The sequence below is a fragment of the Elaeis guineensis genome, chromosome 12 (genome assembly GCF_000442705.2).
Source record: "Elaeis guineensis isolate ETL-2024a chromosome 12, EG11, whole genome shotgun sequence".
Classification (NCBI taxonomy): Eukaryota; Viridiplantae; Streptophyta; class Magnoliopsida; order Arecales; family Arecaceae; genus Elaeis; species Elaeis guineensis.
This window is the reverse complement of record NC_026004.2, coordinates 25,825,382-25,843,531: the sequence shown is the minus strand read 5'-3', so window position 1 is coordinate 25,843,531 and position 18,150 is coordinate 25,825,382. Positions and strand designations below refer to the sequence as shown.

The window sequence follows — 18,150 nt, the reverse complement described above, 5'->3', positions numbered from 1 at the left end:
CCAATCTATTACTACTCCTCTTCGATTAGAAGGGTAAGGTGGCATGTGTGGTATAGTGCGAAGTGGTCAAGCTGGAGTAGGAGACGTTGGATGTGGTTATTGGATACCTGAAAGAAAAGTCTGTGCTGGAGAAACCGATGGGGGGTTCTCCGGTGGGGGACCCTCCGACAGTCAAGTCAGTATCGGAGTCAGAGAGGGAAAACAATATGAGGTTGGCGGAGAGAGCCTAGAAGAAAGGGAAAGAGAGGAACCCCCTGTGTATTGATCCGAGCTTTTTTTTATGAGGAGAGGCCTGTCCAGTGTCAGGTTGTCGCTCGTCAAAGAAGTGACCATTAGAAGACCAGAGTAGTGGGCGTCAGCCAGTCCTGACAGGATCAACCATCCGCAAGTGAGAAAAGACTACCAACGTTGTCATTTGTCAAATCGAGATGCTCCACGTGCTAATGACCTTCGAAGCTTCGGTGGGACTCACTGAGGGCTAGGGTGGAGATCAAGTAAAGTCGATGATCGTCCGATGATGTGGATCTCGCCAAGCCGCCGACCTTGCTTGGGTGATCAGACTGGGACCGAAGCCTGTGGAGTTGCAAGAGGGGCCTACGCCGCTACCCAGGCTGTGCGATCTAGGTGGCTAGGTTGCGGTGCCACATGCCTGCCATGTATTTGTATATTGGATATGTTATCGGGCTGACAAAATATAGCCCAACATTAACTGTTTACTCTCCGGATTTCAAAAACTATTTGATCTCATACTACATCATGATCTCCCTGGTAAGCCGGTAGAAGAATCTCACGGATCGCCATACTTGATCGAACTCAAACTCATGACAGCCAGTCTTTGTTCAGCCCATATATGACTTCTTTATAGCCTATCCTGGTCAATGCTCTATTTACTGGGCCTATGGGGTATCATAAAGATCCCATGTTATCTCCAAACTTTAATTACTCTGTTTCCCTAGATTGAATCAGAGAGTGTCAACGCTTCGATCACTAAGTTGCCTTCCCAGTTCATCAATTCAAGAAATTTGGTTTGAAACCTCTTCATCATTATCTTGTCATGGCCTTGCCACATGGCTGAGTATACTTGTACCCTTTGAATGCCATCATTAGCTAAAATGTAGCGTAGACAATTAAATATGGGGTTCTCCAAGCAATGACTCAATTTGCCCGAGAACTTGAGCTCCGGCTGGCTGAGGTTGGATGAATAAGGTGAGGAATAGCTAAGCAAAAACAGAACACTTATCCTCTTGTAGGCACACTGATATCTGCATCAGAAACTTCTGTGCAGGCATCATCTCATGCGAAGGCTGTTGCATGGGAATCCCTGATTCGGGTTTGGAAATGCATATAACCATAAGGCAGGGGGAAATTCTATTAGCGCGCCCTATGAAAAATTCCAATAGTTCTAAAAAGGGAAGTTGAAGAAGTCTCCGTTCTTTCTGTTTTTATATCTAGTCTATTATTAAATGCAGACTCCCGAGCAGTGTGTGCGCATCTGCCAAGGGTGTTTCCATATCTATAATGGGTGCAGCACACACGGCAAATTCTAATCTAACATTACTATTAGTCCTGCATCTACATTAGCAGTGGTCCATGAAAATGTACTACAGTTTCTTTTTTTCTATATTTTATAGCAATCTCTTTAAGGAGTTGAAACGTAGCAAACCTGTGTTGAAGAACTTGCATGCATAATCCTCTCACAGTGCACAAATTTTGAAAATTCTATGTTATTGTACCAACAGAAGTGGATGAACAAAAAAGCTTGGGTGAAAAAAGAGTTCTCTCACATTAGGGAATTGTGATTCAGATAAAGGTATTGATTAGTGTACAAGAAATCTTAAGACGATAATGACACATATAGCAGGCCAAAACCCTCCATTAGAATAGCTCCAAGGACTCTATAACACGTCGCGCTTGGATGTGCAATGCAGTCTGCCTCTGCTCTGGGTCTAGGGTTGATCCAAACTGGCTTGCTGCCCATATTAGAGATGCACACTTCTCACCTAAAAGTCGCCTTACATCATCATGTATGTTTGCCAAGGGAGAGTTTTCCATCCCATTTACATGCCCAATGAGTATCAGTAGGAACTCTCCACATTTTAACCTACAGAAGGAATAAACACTTTGAGCAATATGATGCATGTGAGCATGCTTTAGGACAGATACTGAGGTTTACACTGACCGTCCCCAAGTGGAAGGAAAACAGAAAAATCATAAGTCTTTCAGAGAAAAAGTTTATGAAAATTTTGAATGACTGAATAGAAGTAGCACTTGAGCTTCCAATGGAACCTGGTAAATTTCTTAAGAGTGAAAAATTTTCAGCTATTGATTCAGAAAAAAGAAAAATGTTCAGCTATTTTGGAACAGCACAAGGAATCCAAGAAAATCTTAGTTTCAGACATCCTCCTACTTCGCAACAGAATAGATAACTGGCAAATATCATCAACTATGAGAGCACCAAGCATCACATGCATTCAGATTATGATTCCAGAAGACCAACTCCTCAAATGAAAACCAAAACAACAACAACAACAAGTCAACAACAGCAATCGGGTAAAGCTCTTGTAACTTTATAGTCTAATATGCATGTGATGTCAGGTTAACGAGATGCCATGGACCCCGTACTAGCCTAAAGAGGCAATTCTGTAATTCTATCTAGAGATGAAGAAAGTGAAAAGGCCAGTAAGTAATCATGATGAAAGGTATCACACTTCCATCTGACAACCAAAACCATCAACATCCAAATCTTTGATTGTACCACCCAAAAAGCAATGCTTATATATGATCATCATTCCAAGATAATATGCATGTGCTTAGAAGCATGACCTTGTATATTGTGGTACTGAATTCATTCTTCAACCATGTCCCTGCTCCCATTCTTGCTACCACTACATATGCCATTTCTGCACCATAAGCAGTGGAGAATCTCTCTCTCTCTCTCTCTCTCTCTCTCTCTCTCTCTCACACACACACACACACACACACACACAGAGCATGCATTCATTTACTACTATATATTTAACCTCTTTGCAATCACAGTCACCTGAAAACATTAGGTTTATAATAATGTTATAGTTAACAAGAAAATGAAGATCTTTCATTATCAGATATCCTCTGCTGCTTCCTGCAAATTAGAATCGTTACCCTATTAATCTCAGGTGGTTCTATCCATTGTTCTTGAACACATATCTGACAGGGTAGAAAGAAGTACCTTTGGTAATTGTTACTTGGAAGTATGAAACTTCCAAAAAGTACTATAATATTAATGCCTTGCTAATTTACTTGCCTCACAAGAATGTCTAAAAACTGGAATAAATTTGATGCTGAGCCTAACTGAATTTGCTGCCTCTATGAAACCCCTAACATGTTGGGGACTTTGGGGTGACTAAGGCAAATATAGATCGTTTGCAATTAAGATCATATGAATCCACTAATTCAGCATCAAGATACGGCTTCTATAAAGCTTGCTAATTAATATAAGACATCCTGGTTCAATGAAAGCATTGCAATTGAGCAAGAATAGCAGCCTGATCAATAATAAAATGGTGAAAAAATAACTAAATGTTATGCTTGAAACCTCTCAAGATATTATGAAGAGAATTTGGCAAGATGGAGCAGTGAGACCCAAATAGGTCAAAGGAGTGAAAGGATATAAAGATTGGAGAAGAGGGGAGGGAGAGCAAACTTGAGAGAGAGAGAGAGAGAGAGAGGGAGAGAGTGCACAAGATGAAAATGGAACAAAGGAAAAACAAATGCCCAATATTGCTAAGACAACAGGCAAAAACAGAGTGGAGAAAGGGTAAGGTCATATAAGTCCATGCATACCCAATACACAAGCACAGAAATGCGACATGAACAAATGAGAAAAACAGAATCAACAAGAGAACAGACTATCACCTTAACTCTTGGAACTGATGAGAATGTAAAACAGACGACACCAATATTCACCAATTGAAATGGAGAACATCAACAACCTACCACAATCCTTTCAGATCCAATACCTAAGATTTACAAAGAGGGGAAAGGGAACCACAAAGCATGAGAGTTCTGCATATTTGAGCACTTTTCGACATTTAATAATTTGTTGATGACATAAGCTGATATCAATACTAAAACAAGGATCTTTAAATTAATTTTTAAATCCCAATACCCAACAATTGGATCAGGCACCAATCCATGAAGCTCCTACATATGGCTTGATATGGTCTCTGTTACCAAGACAGCTGAAGAGAAATGTCAGATGTGAAAGGATTGTACAATGCTGGCAACCATAACAAACATGCGCAACAAGAAGCGGTCATCATAATGCTGACAACACCAAATAGAATAAGAGAAACAATTTATATAAAGAGTACAGATGATGATAGTAGTCAAGATAAAGTACACCAGTAATGTACATTTACAAGGGATAATAACAGTAAAAATTCTAAACTGACCGTACTACATCATTGTTAAATTACCTATATTTGACAAAAAAACCAAAGAGGACTCCCAATTAGGATTGATGATCCCAGGATGCTGCACAGTTTTATCTAAAATGTTGATTACAGTCTAAAATTTTGTTGAATTACGATGCAGAGACTACTTTGAAGCATATAATTTGGCATATGAAGTTAGGTCACAAGCAGTTTATTGGAGAATTTCTAGAACTTACTGAAAGTCACCCTTAAAAGAATTCCAAAAAGTATAAGACCTAGACAATTTATACTTTCCCATTACAAAACCTAATGATCAGGTGATTCAGCTTCAATTTTTCTCCTTGCACAATCTTGAGGAAACATCTAAATTTTTGTCAAACCATACAACTTTCACTAGTTTTGTGGATTAATAGCTCAGGTAGTGGAGAAAAGCCTAAACATGAGAATATGGCCAAAAGCCACTTTGACCATCAAAGACTTTTAAGATGTCCAAGGGAAGACTAAAAGGAGTGGTCTAGGAGCAATGTTTACATATGGTATACAGAGTTAACTTCTCCACATCTACTGGAATGTTTTAACTATTCTATATTTGACTGAAATCTTTCCTACGTCAAGTGCCGGTCTCGATCAGGAGCTCAAAACTGAGCCTTAGAAAGACATCTGCTTGATTTTACCTATCAAGGCATCAAGAAATCCTCCAATTTAACAGGGAAGAAAAAAACCAAATGAGAAGAAGTTGTACTTCCAAAGATAACTCCTAAAATTTTATACAAATAGAGTAAAGTGAAAAAACAAGCTACCTGTAACAACTAAGAAGAAGAACATGGAGAAAAGACCATGAAGCTCAACAGGTCAAGAAACTAACCTTATATTTTCACCTCCTTGTTCATCTTTTATGAGTTCTGTAACCTTTTCAATGCCACGGCATTCCTCAAAAACCTTAAAAAAAATAAAAATCACATCAATAAGATGGGGAGACGAAAAACAAGGAAAAGCTATGCCAACCAAAATCAGATATGCTGACAATACATACACTAAAGAAAATAACGTTTGACTTCTTTTTTCTTTTTTCAACCATTAGTTCTGCACCTTGTCGTGCAAGTGTTTTACGTACCGCATCATGTTGTACCAGTCGACGCCAAGCCATACCATATAGCATAATAGGGAACCGGTACAATAATAAGGACTCAATATGGTACAATACCCATACATGCTATGGGTGCTTTTTCCTATTTACCAATACCACCTTTACCATGCATTGATACAGGAGCATCCAATGCCATACCGTATGGTAAGATACCAGCATGGAATCCAGTGCCATGACGTAAAACATTGATTATAAATATACATATATCTCTGTGTAAGATGCATTCATCCATCCATTCACTCAATCTCCTCTCCACATGATCATCTCTAAGGTCTGACAACAAAGGATTATTGATACTTTGATAGCTTATCCATTAGCGCCATTTCAGGCCCTTAATTTTTTTCAAAATCAGCATATTCAAGTGAAAAAAAGAATTTGGTCAATTTCCACTAAAAAAGAGATCAAAGAGCTATTTGCTAAAGGAATATATTTTAGAAGATATTGGTGATCAAAATTTTATGTCCAAGTTTGCTAATTTTATCTAGATGTAATATTCTAAAGTAATCTATCATCAAAAACACTTAAGTCTTTTTCTACTCATTGCAGCTTCTCAAAACATTCCACACAAAAGCAACTTACTAATATTTCGAAGTCGAGGTTTCAGATCTTGCAGTATGCCCCTTAGCATTCATGTATCAGTAAGGTAAGAGATCCAAAACAGCCATGTATGTGGTTACAGTTCGCCAGACAAGACAATACCCCCTACAACATGGGGCACAGTACAGGGTGAACCATGGTCATAATCATTCAAACCAGACTGAGACCAAGCTGGCCAAGGGGCTGGGTCACGAGGTCACTGGTCCAACATTCAAACAGGGTTTACATTAAAAATATATTTAACATTTTAAAATATATGATATATAATTAATAAAATTAAATATGCAAAACAATTCATAAATTTTTTATTTTAAATGTCGCTCTGTAGATTAGATGGTTCAACATTTTAGGTATTAACTCTTTACTCACACTATAAACAGAAACTAGACCAGCCAGAGGTCTGATCCAGGTTTAACAATTATCACTAGGGTTGCTATAGTATAGCATAGTAAGGTCAAGTTTTAATCCTTGTCCAAAATACAAATATAGCATTAGCAAAAAATCTCAAAGGGTCCGTTTCGTTGGGGGTAATATGGCATGAAAAAATAAATCCTATGTCCGATTATCATGTTTGGTATGAAAAATGGAAGAGAGAGATGGTAAAAAAAATTGATGGGCCCCGTGTTTATTTTCCGAAGAGAGCAAGTAAAACAAATATCATGGGGGATTTGTATTTAATAAATTCCTAAATGGTAGTAATCCATACTTGACAAAAATACCCTCAATAAAGCTGCATATGTAATCATTGAATTTGTTCTAATATCTTTCTAAATTCATTCAATAAAGAAATTTTGTAAAAAAAAATTAAGATAGAGATAGCATTATGTAAAGGGCTATGTGATTATAGTCATTATATAAAAACTAATTAGAGATGTCAGTGTTATCCTGACATTAAAAAATTATTTTATATTGAAGGGTATATTTATAATTTTGGCCATATTCCTATATAGATTTACCTCCAACCAAACATAGTAATCTTTTTCCAGTGTCAGTTTCTGAAGTAATTTTTCCACCAACTAAACATAGTAAAAGTTATTTTCCTCTGCAATCATTTTCTCAAATAAATGCTTTCAAAAATTGTTAGATTACCCCGTAATCCGGCGTACCCCAACCAAACGGACCCAAAGAGGTTCCCATGATATTCTAAATATGCAGGTATTTAAGTCAAAAATTTTCAAACACATATAGCCTAAAATCATATGTAAGAACAACAATAGCATAAAGAATAGCACTCTAACCCAATGAGAAAAAGATGCATGATGGGGGCAATGACCTCCACCAAGAAATGGCCAAGGCCTCAAAAGCCTTTCAGAAAACAAGCTTGACCTTGTTAATTACTCCACATAAAAGCATAACTCAAATTTAAACTGAAATACTTACATATGTACGACAATAGGGTAGAAACTACATTTCCCTAAAAAAATAAAATGCTAGTTTTGCATTGTTTGGCATCAAAACAGGAACTTGCACAATATGATGCACTAGTATAAGTGCCACAAAACACCAAAGTAATATAGTTCAAAAAGGGGAAAACTCTCCAAATTCAAGACATCTGATTATGATCATTCCTCCAAAAGAAGATACATCCAAAACCATTAATTGAAGCAACAGAATTAAGATCCAACTTGGGCTCTAGTATTTTATAAATCTTACAAATCAAAGTGCAAGATCCGTGATTTTCATTCAAAGTCGACCACACTGAGCATAGTTGCAATCAGTGTTTGTTGTACTGCCCATACAGAGCGTACTGTACCATACCAATACTATACCAGTATAGCGTACCATGTCGTACCAACATTGACATACCATACCAAATCATGTACTTGACATACCATACCAAATCATGTACTGACACTATAATAGAATGGTACTGGTATGGGATCCGATACCGATATGGCGAACCTTGGTTGCAATAGTTAATATATCTGATACGAGTACGTTGTTCAAGTTCTATAGTTGTTTTATATAATAATTTTGGTTAACATAAGCACCAGATATTTTGAACTTGAGGCATTATGCATCTAGAATTATATCATCAACATGAACCTGGATATTCAAAAACATTGGCAGGTATGCTTTATTTGAGAAAATTAATTTTTATATTCAAACAGCTGATGGTACACATTAGGTTTTAAAATCAATAATCATGTCTACATCAGATGACACTTGGGACAGTGTGCGAGTCTTACTATGTAGTATGTATTATGCCTCACAATGCAAATGTGCAACCCATCAATAGCTGTACATGAGGAAAGATTAGATAAAACTTATTTCTAACTATTTCTGATACCTTCTATACATGCATAATGATATATAGATTAAATCAAATTGTTAAGAAATGTATATCATATGCCATGAACCCACTTGGGTTTGCATTTCTATAATAGAGGAAAATGTTCAACCACAATGATGGCTCCAAACCAGAATTAGTATCATGACAAATAAACATATTTTAAAATTAACGTTTACTTGTCTCAACTCTCAATAGACGGCACCAGATATCACCATCAATACATAGCACCAGATATCACCGTGAATCATAGCAAACCAATCAAAACATAATGATACTGTGGATATCAACCAGTACTGAAACTCTTCAACATATGATATCCATATGTAGACAATTTTCTACTGCACTAATGAAGTTGTTGCATGTTATGTATTTCACAGCAAGGAAAAGATATAGACAAATATCGTACCATCTGGTTGGATGAACAATCCAACATTAATGCTAATAGGGCATCCAAGCATGCCTCTTGTTCAAGCACTCCTCGAGTGGACAATATATTTATGAGTACCTACATCAACAAAGCTAATTTCAGCCTCATATTAGCTACATGGTATAACTTGAATTTATAGCATCTTTAGGAACAATTTCAATCAGAAGATATTAATACAAAGCAAAAAAAAAATAAAGAAATAAATACAAGCATCTGTTAGTCAATTTGTTAATTCCAGAATTTGTAATATCAACAAAGAAAAATCTCCTTATAACTAATAAGGAAGCATGATGAAAGCATGTAAACATATAATAGGAGCTATACCATGCTCCCCTAGGACAATAAATAAGAACATGTTGGTTATTGCGCATTAAGAAATCAATGGATTTGGTTACCAATCTGAGATATGTGATACCAAACCAAGTTCACCACTGATCTTTTTTTCACAATTATTTCCAATAAGTTCTAAGCAAATCAGTAAATCATTTATAGTCAATATCAAATTATTGCAAGCATCAAATTAGAAAACATTTCTGGGTAAACAGAATCTTTTAAAAGAACATTACAATTGCACTGATTATTAATCAAGGTTCCTGAATATTAGATGGGGGCATGATACCATGAAGATGGTTGTTTCTAGGTGTGAACATGTCCTTCAATTGATCAGATAGCAAGTTTATTTCAAAGTTAATGAGTATCTAAGTCCACATTTTATGCTTTCTTCATGATAAAAGAATAAGATGGATAAAAGACAGAACAGCAAGAAATAATGAAAAATAAGACAACTTTATAGCACGAACAAGCATGTCTCAGATAAGCTAACTGATAGCGGTGGCATAACAACTTTAAACAAGCATATGTCAGTAAGTGTTATTTTTTGTGAAAAAAAAAAAGACAGACAAATAAAAGTGCAATGAATCTGAGATAGAAAAAACAACAGTCAAAGGATTAAAGAAGCTAGAACATTTGTTAACAGCATTCATATCAGGAGTCCTCATGAATGCAACCACAACAAGCGTACACCAACTAATTCAAATATTTTGCCAGATAATTTTTTGATTGCATACTGTCAGTGGTAGTCATGCAATGATTTATAAGGTCCTGTTTGGAATAGCAGTTGGTAGTAGAGCTTGTGTCAAAAGAGCTTTGGAAATTAAACTTTTAGCATAAAAGCTGTTTGCTACTTGGTAACTATATTTCTAAAGTATTGTGAAACTTTAACATCTGCTAGGTAGTCGAACTAAGAAAGTGATTCTAATATGAAGAATTGTTATTATAAAGTATTCTTAATTTACAAAGTATTTATTTTACATAGTATAATGTTAGAATAGTATAACACTGTAATTAAATATATAGTATAATATTATAGGAATAAATAGTATTATAGTATTAAAATATAATTATTGTGATATAATGATGATAGCAATGTAGTATTGTCCTAATATTAGTATAATATAACATAATATAACATAATATAATATAATATATAATAATAATATAATATGATATAACATAACATAACATAACATAACATAGTGTAATGTATCTATTATTAGTTTATAGTATAATATAATACAATATTTTGATACAAAGAATCACAATTATTATTATTAGTACATATAAATATATTGTTACATAGTATAGTATTATCACACTATATGAACATGATATTATTATTTCAGTATAATATTATAATATTATTTTCATATTAGGATATAGTGTAAAGTTCAGAGCTATTTTGGTCACATAGATAGCTTCCTGATAGGCTTCAGAAAACACCATTGGGAGGCTCCAAATTAGAGCTTTTGCAAGTACAGATTTTTTTAGCTTCTATGAGGACCAGAAAGTTGTTTTAGGATTTCTGCTAAACACTCATATATTGCCTAGAAGTGCTTTTTGGGTTCCAGAAAGTGTTTTTGGCTTCCACAAAAGCAATCCCAAATGAGGCCTAAGAAATACCTGCATAGCAAAAATAACCAGTGATAAATCTTATGTCGGATGCTCAAGTACATAAAGTTGGCCATAGTTATCACAATACAGGTCATAACTGACTAAATTTTATGTGATATTTGTGTCAAATATTCATACAATAGAAGATTATCAATGTAGCATATATTATTGCAAGTGAGCCTAAGGGTAAGGCTATGTACATTTGACCTTCCTCAGACCCTGCAATAGCAGGAGCTTTGTGCACTGGCCTGCCTTTTTTAATGTAGCATGCATTATTAACTGAATCATCAAACATTCCACAATGCAATCATGAAGAGATTGACAAAATATTGAAGCCTTCTAACTCAATGACAGGGAAAAAAAATACTAGCTTGTAAGAGTATAATCTGTACCTTTATCGCCTTGTGTTTGTAGGCCAAAGATGCACTCCCACTATGGAGTAGACAACAACCTTCCAAAACTCTAAGAGCAAGGGCAACTTCAGAGTCTGTTGCAGGACCAATTATCTTCATAGGCTCCACTCCAAATATATGATCCAAAGTAACAACAGGATTGTCTTTGCTTTGCCGCAAAGTATTCTGAAATAGAACAGGAATTACTGTTACAAAACATAAGATCCCGTGTCAGTAAAACTGCATCTTGGAGAGAGATCATATGCAGAAATAATGAATAAAGTTCGATATAAAACAAATTGCACCGTTCTTAAAAAATTGCCCAATTACAAGCCCCCAATATATGCATGGTTGTGTAATGAATGTTATGAAAAGCTCCACTCATTCCCAATAACTTATATTGTTTACATTGTTCATATAAGCTACTTACATGCTGGCACATTTTAAACATGCAAGTGTCATTCATCACACACAAACCAGGTCACGCCGATAAGGTTTAAGGTTAGAGAAACATCAGCTTGCTTCTTTTTGGCCACTTGCTCTTGTGAAGGTTGAATCTGCTAAAAATCAACCAATATGCAACTGTTCAAGCCAAGGACAACATCAATTGTCATACAAGTATTTGCGATTATATACAAAGGTATTCAACAATGACAGATCTAAAAAGTTCAAATATATACACCATATGTTTTGTCCTAACAATTATATCGAGTTTTAATAGAAATTTATACAATTTTTATTCAATTCAAAATTTATTTTGGTGCCGGCTTTACTAATCCTACCTTAGAATACATTCTAAATTTTCTCTTCATCCTAAAATACCAAAAGCATCCTTAACTCTCTCGTCTTAAATTTAAATAATAGACCATATAATCATGCACATTTAGGAAAAACAGATGCTCTAAATTGTGCCTGTCTTTGTATCGAATAGGTATTAGATAGTGATGCTTGTCCAGTACTTCTAGGATAGGAGTTTGATACTTGAGTACCCTAGTTTTCAAAATCAAGTAGGTGCTCCAGATACTTCTCAGATAAGTTCAAAATACTTCCTTGGTACAGGGGGAGGGCATCTTCCTTCTTTTTTTTTTTAATCAAATTTAATTTTTAATGATGAGTGATCAATTTTGGAGATTTTGATATTGATATTACAGTATACGGATTGGAGTCTACCAATTTGCATGATGACTAAATGATAAGTTTGTGGAAGCTGATGCTATTGTATAGAATATGGAATGTTATTTTGATAGTTCCCCATGCTTTATGGATGCTTCTTTACATACATATGCAAAATGTGTATGTATGTATGTGTGTGTGTGTATTCATTAATGTATCATAGTCATATCATATCTTATCTTTTCAAGATTTGGTGTCAACTTGTCCATATCTTGTCGTACTCATATCCTGTATTAGTGTCCTTGCTTATAGATGCAAATAAACTACTAAGCAAGGTTGGCTATACAAGTACCGGCATCTTTATTGGTCGTCCGGCTGTACAGTATGGTACAATACTAGTACCATGCCCTTCTGGTTCATTGCCCACCTTTTTTATTTTCAAATTTTGAACTGAAATCAGCATACAGTTTGCCAACTTCACTTCAAAATTCCAAAATTAAAGGAAAAAAATAAGAGAGGGAGAGAGAGAGGGAGAAGGGGATAGAGAGGGAGACAGGGAGGAGAGGGAGGGAGGGGGGAGAGAGAAGGAACACTGAAGAGGGGAGATGGTGTAGCACCTCAAGACGGAGCCCCTCCGGATGTGGTTGAGAGAGAGAGAGAGGGGATATAGGAGAGGGGGATGCCAGAGCACCTCTGCTTAGAGCCCTTCTGGACACGATTGACAGAGAGAGGAAGAGAGGGAGGGACGAAGGGAGGAACCTACCATCCCAGCATTGACAGCATTCAAGAGAGACGAATATCGAGAGGGCCTAGGGTTTCATTAGGGAGAACCTTTGAGAGAGGCATTGGAGGCTTTGAGAGAGGCATAGGGCATTTCAAAAGAGGGTGATTGGGACATTAAATAGGCCAAACCAACCCGACAGGCTGAACTATTTCGGGCCTATGTTGGTCTGATTTGGTATAGGCCAAGCAGCCAAGTTCGAGTTGGTTTGGCAAACCTTGCCACTAAGTATCTTAGATGTAGAAAATGGTTTATTAAGACAATGAGACATATTTGTTCATTAGCACCCTTCTTTTCAACATGTTCATTCACCAAGAAGAGGTTACATGTTGGAATCCTCAGAAACTTGGATGATACCACTTCTAGAAAGAACAACTACTTCAGATTACATGCCATCTCCATATTAGGTAATTGTATTTATCAAATACACTTAGAATGTGATCTGGTCACTGTTTTAAATATCCTACTTTCCAAAATCAAAAAAAGGTCTCCTTTACTACCTTAAGATGCCACCACAATAACTTTAGCTATGTGAGGGAAGGCTATCCTTTTCCGATTGTTGACCATTTAATGATGAATAATTCATTTTGGAGTTTGTGATGTTGATACTACCACATGGAGCACAGATGGCAGTTTTATGGATTAGATAAAAACTATGCAATGGATTTTGTGCATGGACTTTTTGCATATTGATTTATTATATAACATATGGACTATGTTATTCTCATAATTAACTATATAGATGCACCTTTTACACATATGTAAAAGATATACTTATTCATTGGCATATCATAACCATATGCATCCCATCTCTCAAGATTTGTGATATTAGCATATCCATAACATGTCGAATTTGTATCTTATATCCATGTTCCATGCTTCAAAGTAGTACCCCCACCATTAGTTTTCTTAAAAACTTAACTAAGTCCAGATTTCTTTCTGTAACATCAGCTATTTGATCTAATTTACTGTTAGTATGGTTTAATTATATGATCAAATTCTCTAAATGGTGCAATATACATGTTTAAAACATGTTTATCAACCATTGGAGAATGTCTTCTTGGTAGGTCATAAAATGCTAAATGTATTTGGATGGCCCAAATTAAGTTTAGTTGTCAAAATCAGTCTCTTTCTCACTAAAAAGCATATAGGCATAATGCTTTTCTCTTGTCCTTTCTTTTTTTTTTTTTTGAAAAGAAAGAGTCTTATGATACCTTAGGGCTTAGTTTGCAGTTTTCTTCAGGCTATGTCATGCATAATTTATGTTAGTTATGCCTAGTGTCACCACATCATGATATCATGACATACTGTGTTAACCCCAAACAATACTTCATTTTTTGGTGGAACTAGATAAGACTAATACACAAAAATGCGCAGCAATGAAATTGTTTGCTGATGAGCTTTATACTCGAAATGATATTAATCTTCTTCCTCCAATATATTCTTTATGGCACAATTGCAACGTTGGTTTTGCAAAGGCCATGGACAAATCTCTCCTATCACCAGCAGTGATGAAGCAAAAGCTCCTAGGCATGGGTGAGAATGATGGAGAACTGATAAGTGGAAACTAGGAAGCAAGGAGTCCCTTCATGTTTTCCATTTAGTTCAATAACCTAGAGTTTATGGATAATGCTGTGTATGGGTGGTAGGTTTCTCCAACAATTAGGTTCTATGCTGAAGTTGCAATTCGATTTTAAAATAGTGGGATTATGTGGTAGCATCATTAGCTTTTGTTTTTGGTCTTTTTTTTGTTTGAATGGATTCCTTTGTCTGTAAATTAGGAAATTCCAGTCCAACTATGGTTCTTTTCTTCCAAATTTCATCTATATCAACTAGTATATGTTAAGATATTACTTTCTTAGTAAAGTTGACTTTATGCAATATAGGTCCAGTGGGCTGTATGCCAGCAGACAAATCTAACCAAGTGGCAAGCATATGATTCAAGCTGACTCTTACTTGACTTTTAAAGCTAAATGATCCACGGGCTGTTGCCAATCCATCCATCATGGCTCCAATACCATGTTTGCCTTTAGCACTTGATGCGCCAATCTTTCTTTTACAACAGAGAACATCATAGTATGAACACCCAAAATCCTATTGCTTTTATTGATACGTAATATATTCTCAAAATAGTAATAAAACTACTTAAGATCTATGTATCTAAATGAAAAGATAGGGGGACTTCTTCTAAAAGAGGGGGTAAATACTCTCCTTTTGTCTCACAAAAAAGAAAAAGTCAAAAAGTTCCACATTTTAAACCTCCAATAATCCTTAATTCTCTCTATTTCTTTTTATGCAAAATCACCCGTCACTTCTTGATTATCTTCTGAAATTAGTCCAGAGTTCTTTCTTCAACATGAAAATTGGAAGAATTTGCTGGATGTTCCCATACATAACAGAGCACATTAGTATCTCCTAAATTAACAACAACCATGCTCCTTCATCTTGTAATAACTAATGGGCATTCATGGACTCCATCCATATCCAAAAATGATTCAACATTGAGATCTCCCAATCTTGCATCTCCTAGTCAAGATCCAAACTTTCACACGTTACCTTCATGCAAGTCGTCAATCCAACTTCTTCCTATCATCACTCCTCAATCTGTACACTACTGTCACCCTCCTGCTCCGTGCCATGATCTTTAATTCTCCTCCATCTCTTGACATCCAATTCACCATACATGACCATATTAGAACCAATTCACTCCATAATTGTCACATAGACCATTTCAACTCCTCTCAATCTTGTACCGTAAAACGTATCACAAATCATTTTTACATTATCTAGAAACTAATCAAAGATAATCAACGGAGAAAAGGAATCAAAGATTGAAACCCTAGAATTGCCCACACAAAGGAGAGAGACTGATAGACATAGAAAGATTGAAAAATAGAAGACCTTGCAGCTCGGGAAAGGTTTGCGAGTGACGGAAGAGGCGGATGGAGGCGTCGGAGTCGCCGACAGATCGGAGGAATTTGAGGAGATTCCGGAGGCCTCGGATGCGGAGGAAAGAGAAGTCAGCCATGGCGTCCCGGAGGCCGGAACGGAGGGCCAGCGTCACCTCCCGGTACATTCGCCGCCTGTTGAGGGAGGCGACAAGCTCCCCTACCTGACCATCCCCGGGCGGCGGCGAGGGCGGCGGAAGGCCGGACCCCGACGCCTCGTCGCGGCCGCGGCCCACCGTCTCCTTCTTCAGGTTCATAGCGTTGGCCAGCTCCACGAGAGACCCGGCTTCGTCGTCGGTGCTTTTAGCTTAAAGAATTGGGAATTTTGCATTTTTTGACCAATTTTTGTTATTTTCCGTTTTCTCAAACAAGGGCCCACCTCTTTTCTTTTGGTAATCAAGGGCCCACCTTTTAAAATTTACTGATGCTTATATGTTCTCTAATCCAAGTTTCACTGCCTTCATTGCGTATAGTCTCTCTATGCTTTTGTTGTGTTATTTGGATGGTAATTAGGGATAAGTAATCAAATTACACGAATCATTCTGAAAGAGAAAAGACTTAATTCCTCTCGCCCATGGCCCCTCAATAGAGGAGTATATATAAATATCCACATATGTTATGGTGTTATCTCGTCCTTAATTTTTTATCTATATATTTGAGTAATCTATTATCTCTTTTATATGATTAAAATAAAAGCTTAGTTTATACCATACTCTCCATTGTCTGCGTTAATGTCCATGACACTATTAATATTATCTTTATTTAGATAAATAGAGCTCTCATATTTATTCGATTTTTATTATCTATTCTACTATTTATTTTATATATATATATATATATATATATATATATATATATATATATATATATATATATATAAATGGAAGTACAACTTGTACCAAGCTCTTTACTTGTCGTTCTCATATTAATAATATCATTAATATATTTTTTTATTTTTTATAATAAATAAGATTTTTTGTGTATATATATATATATATTATTTTATTATTTATTCTATTCTATTATCTATTATTATCTACAATATTATCTTTTCTATTATATCTATATCTATTTTATATTATATTTCAGAAAATAGTTAGAAAAAAAGAAAGAAAATTATAGTGCACGTATTTTATAGGTTATACACTAGTATATATATCTAAATGGAGGTTTATCTAGTACTAAGTGCATCCATTCATCATATGAATGCTTGTAATAATAGTGTTATTAATATAGTTCTTTATTTTGGATGATAAGCAGAACTTTTATATCTATTATGTTCTAGTATATTACCTTTTTTATTATATCTATCCTATATTTAATGTCAAGAACCATCGGAAAATAAGGAGAAAAACTACACCCTGGGCATCAAATGGCTTATGCACTACTTTTATTTGATTTTAAGAGCTGTCTATAGAAAAAGAAAAACAAATATCGTTTGACATCTTTAATATTGAATGGAATAATATATAAATTGTAAATTCAAATCCCATGCTAGTCAAAATTTAATAATTCTTATCTGATGAACTATTTTTAAAGAAACTAGCATCCAAGGTTTTATTTCAATGAAGATATCAGTTTTTATTAATGTGAGATAATGAACCATACAATAATTTATATCCAGACTTCTTTTATTATACCAACATAAACTAATATAGTATCTTGACATTTCATCTCATATGATTTTAAAATATCTATCAATTTTTGAAATGAGTTTTCATAATATTAAATTAATCTTTTAATTATTATTATACTTAAGCTGATATCTCAAATGATAGTGAGTCTATACAAACTGAGATCTCAATAATTTGATTTCTAAATGTTGACTAAGACTTTAGAATATTTGAATCCTTGTCCTTTTATCCTAACCTTTTATTTTGACTAAGGGAAAAATGAGATCTTGGTCAATTCTCTTTTGGCACTGAAATGAAATGGCCAATATCCTAGATCTTAAAAACTTTGATAACAAAGATTTTTATTTTATATTTATTTTATTTTATTGAGAAAGTTTAGTTCCTTAAATGCCTTCATGTCTCTATGTCCAGCAAACAAAAAGAATATATATATATCAGGATGAGGAGATGGTT

At 35.3% G+C, this 18,150-nt stretch overlaps 1 protein-coding gene across 3 annotated transcripts; it reads right to left on the bottom strand.

Annotated features, from left to right (window-relative positions):
* Window positions 1-1,759: 1,759 nt before the first annotated feature.
* Window positions 1,760-16,362, bottom strand: LOC105054620 (uncharacterized). 3 transcript variants are annotated; one of them, XM_010936180.4, is made up of 5 exons: window positions 16,017-16,362; window positions 11,222-11,427; window positions 8,859-8,957; window positions 5,281-5,354; window positions 1,760-2,101 (listed from the first exon to the last, which is right to left on the bottom strand). In XM_010936180.4, exons 1-5 carry the CDS (start codon window positions 16,318-16,320, stop codon window positions 1,876-1,878), a joined length of 909 nt encoding a protein of 302 aa, XP_010934482.1. In that variant the 5' UTR covers window positions 16,321-16,362; the 3' UTR covers window positions 1,760-1,875. The 3 variants fall into 3 exon arrangements, with proteins under 3 accessions (XP_010934482.1, XP_029123289.1, XP_073102880.1); XM_029267456.2 differs by lacking the exon at window positions 1,760-2,101 and adding an exon at window positions 3,957-4,220; XM_073246779.1 differs by lacking the exon at window positions 1,760-2,101 and adding an exon at window positions 3,957-4,205.
* Between the last annotated feature and the right edge of the window lie 1,788 nt (window positions 16,363-18,150).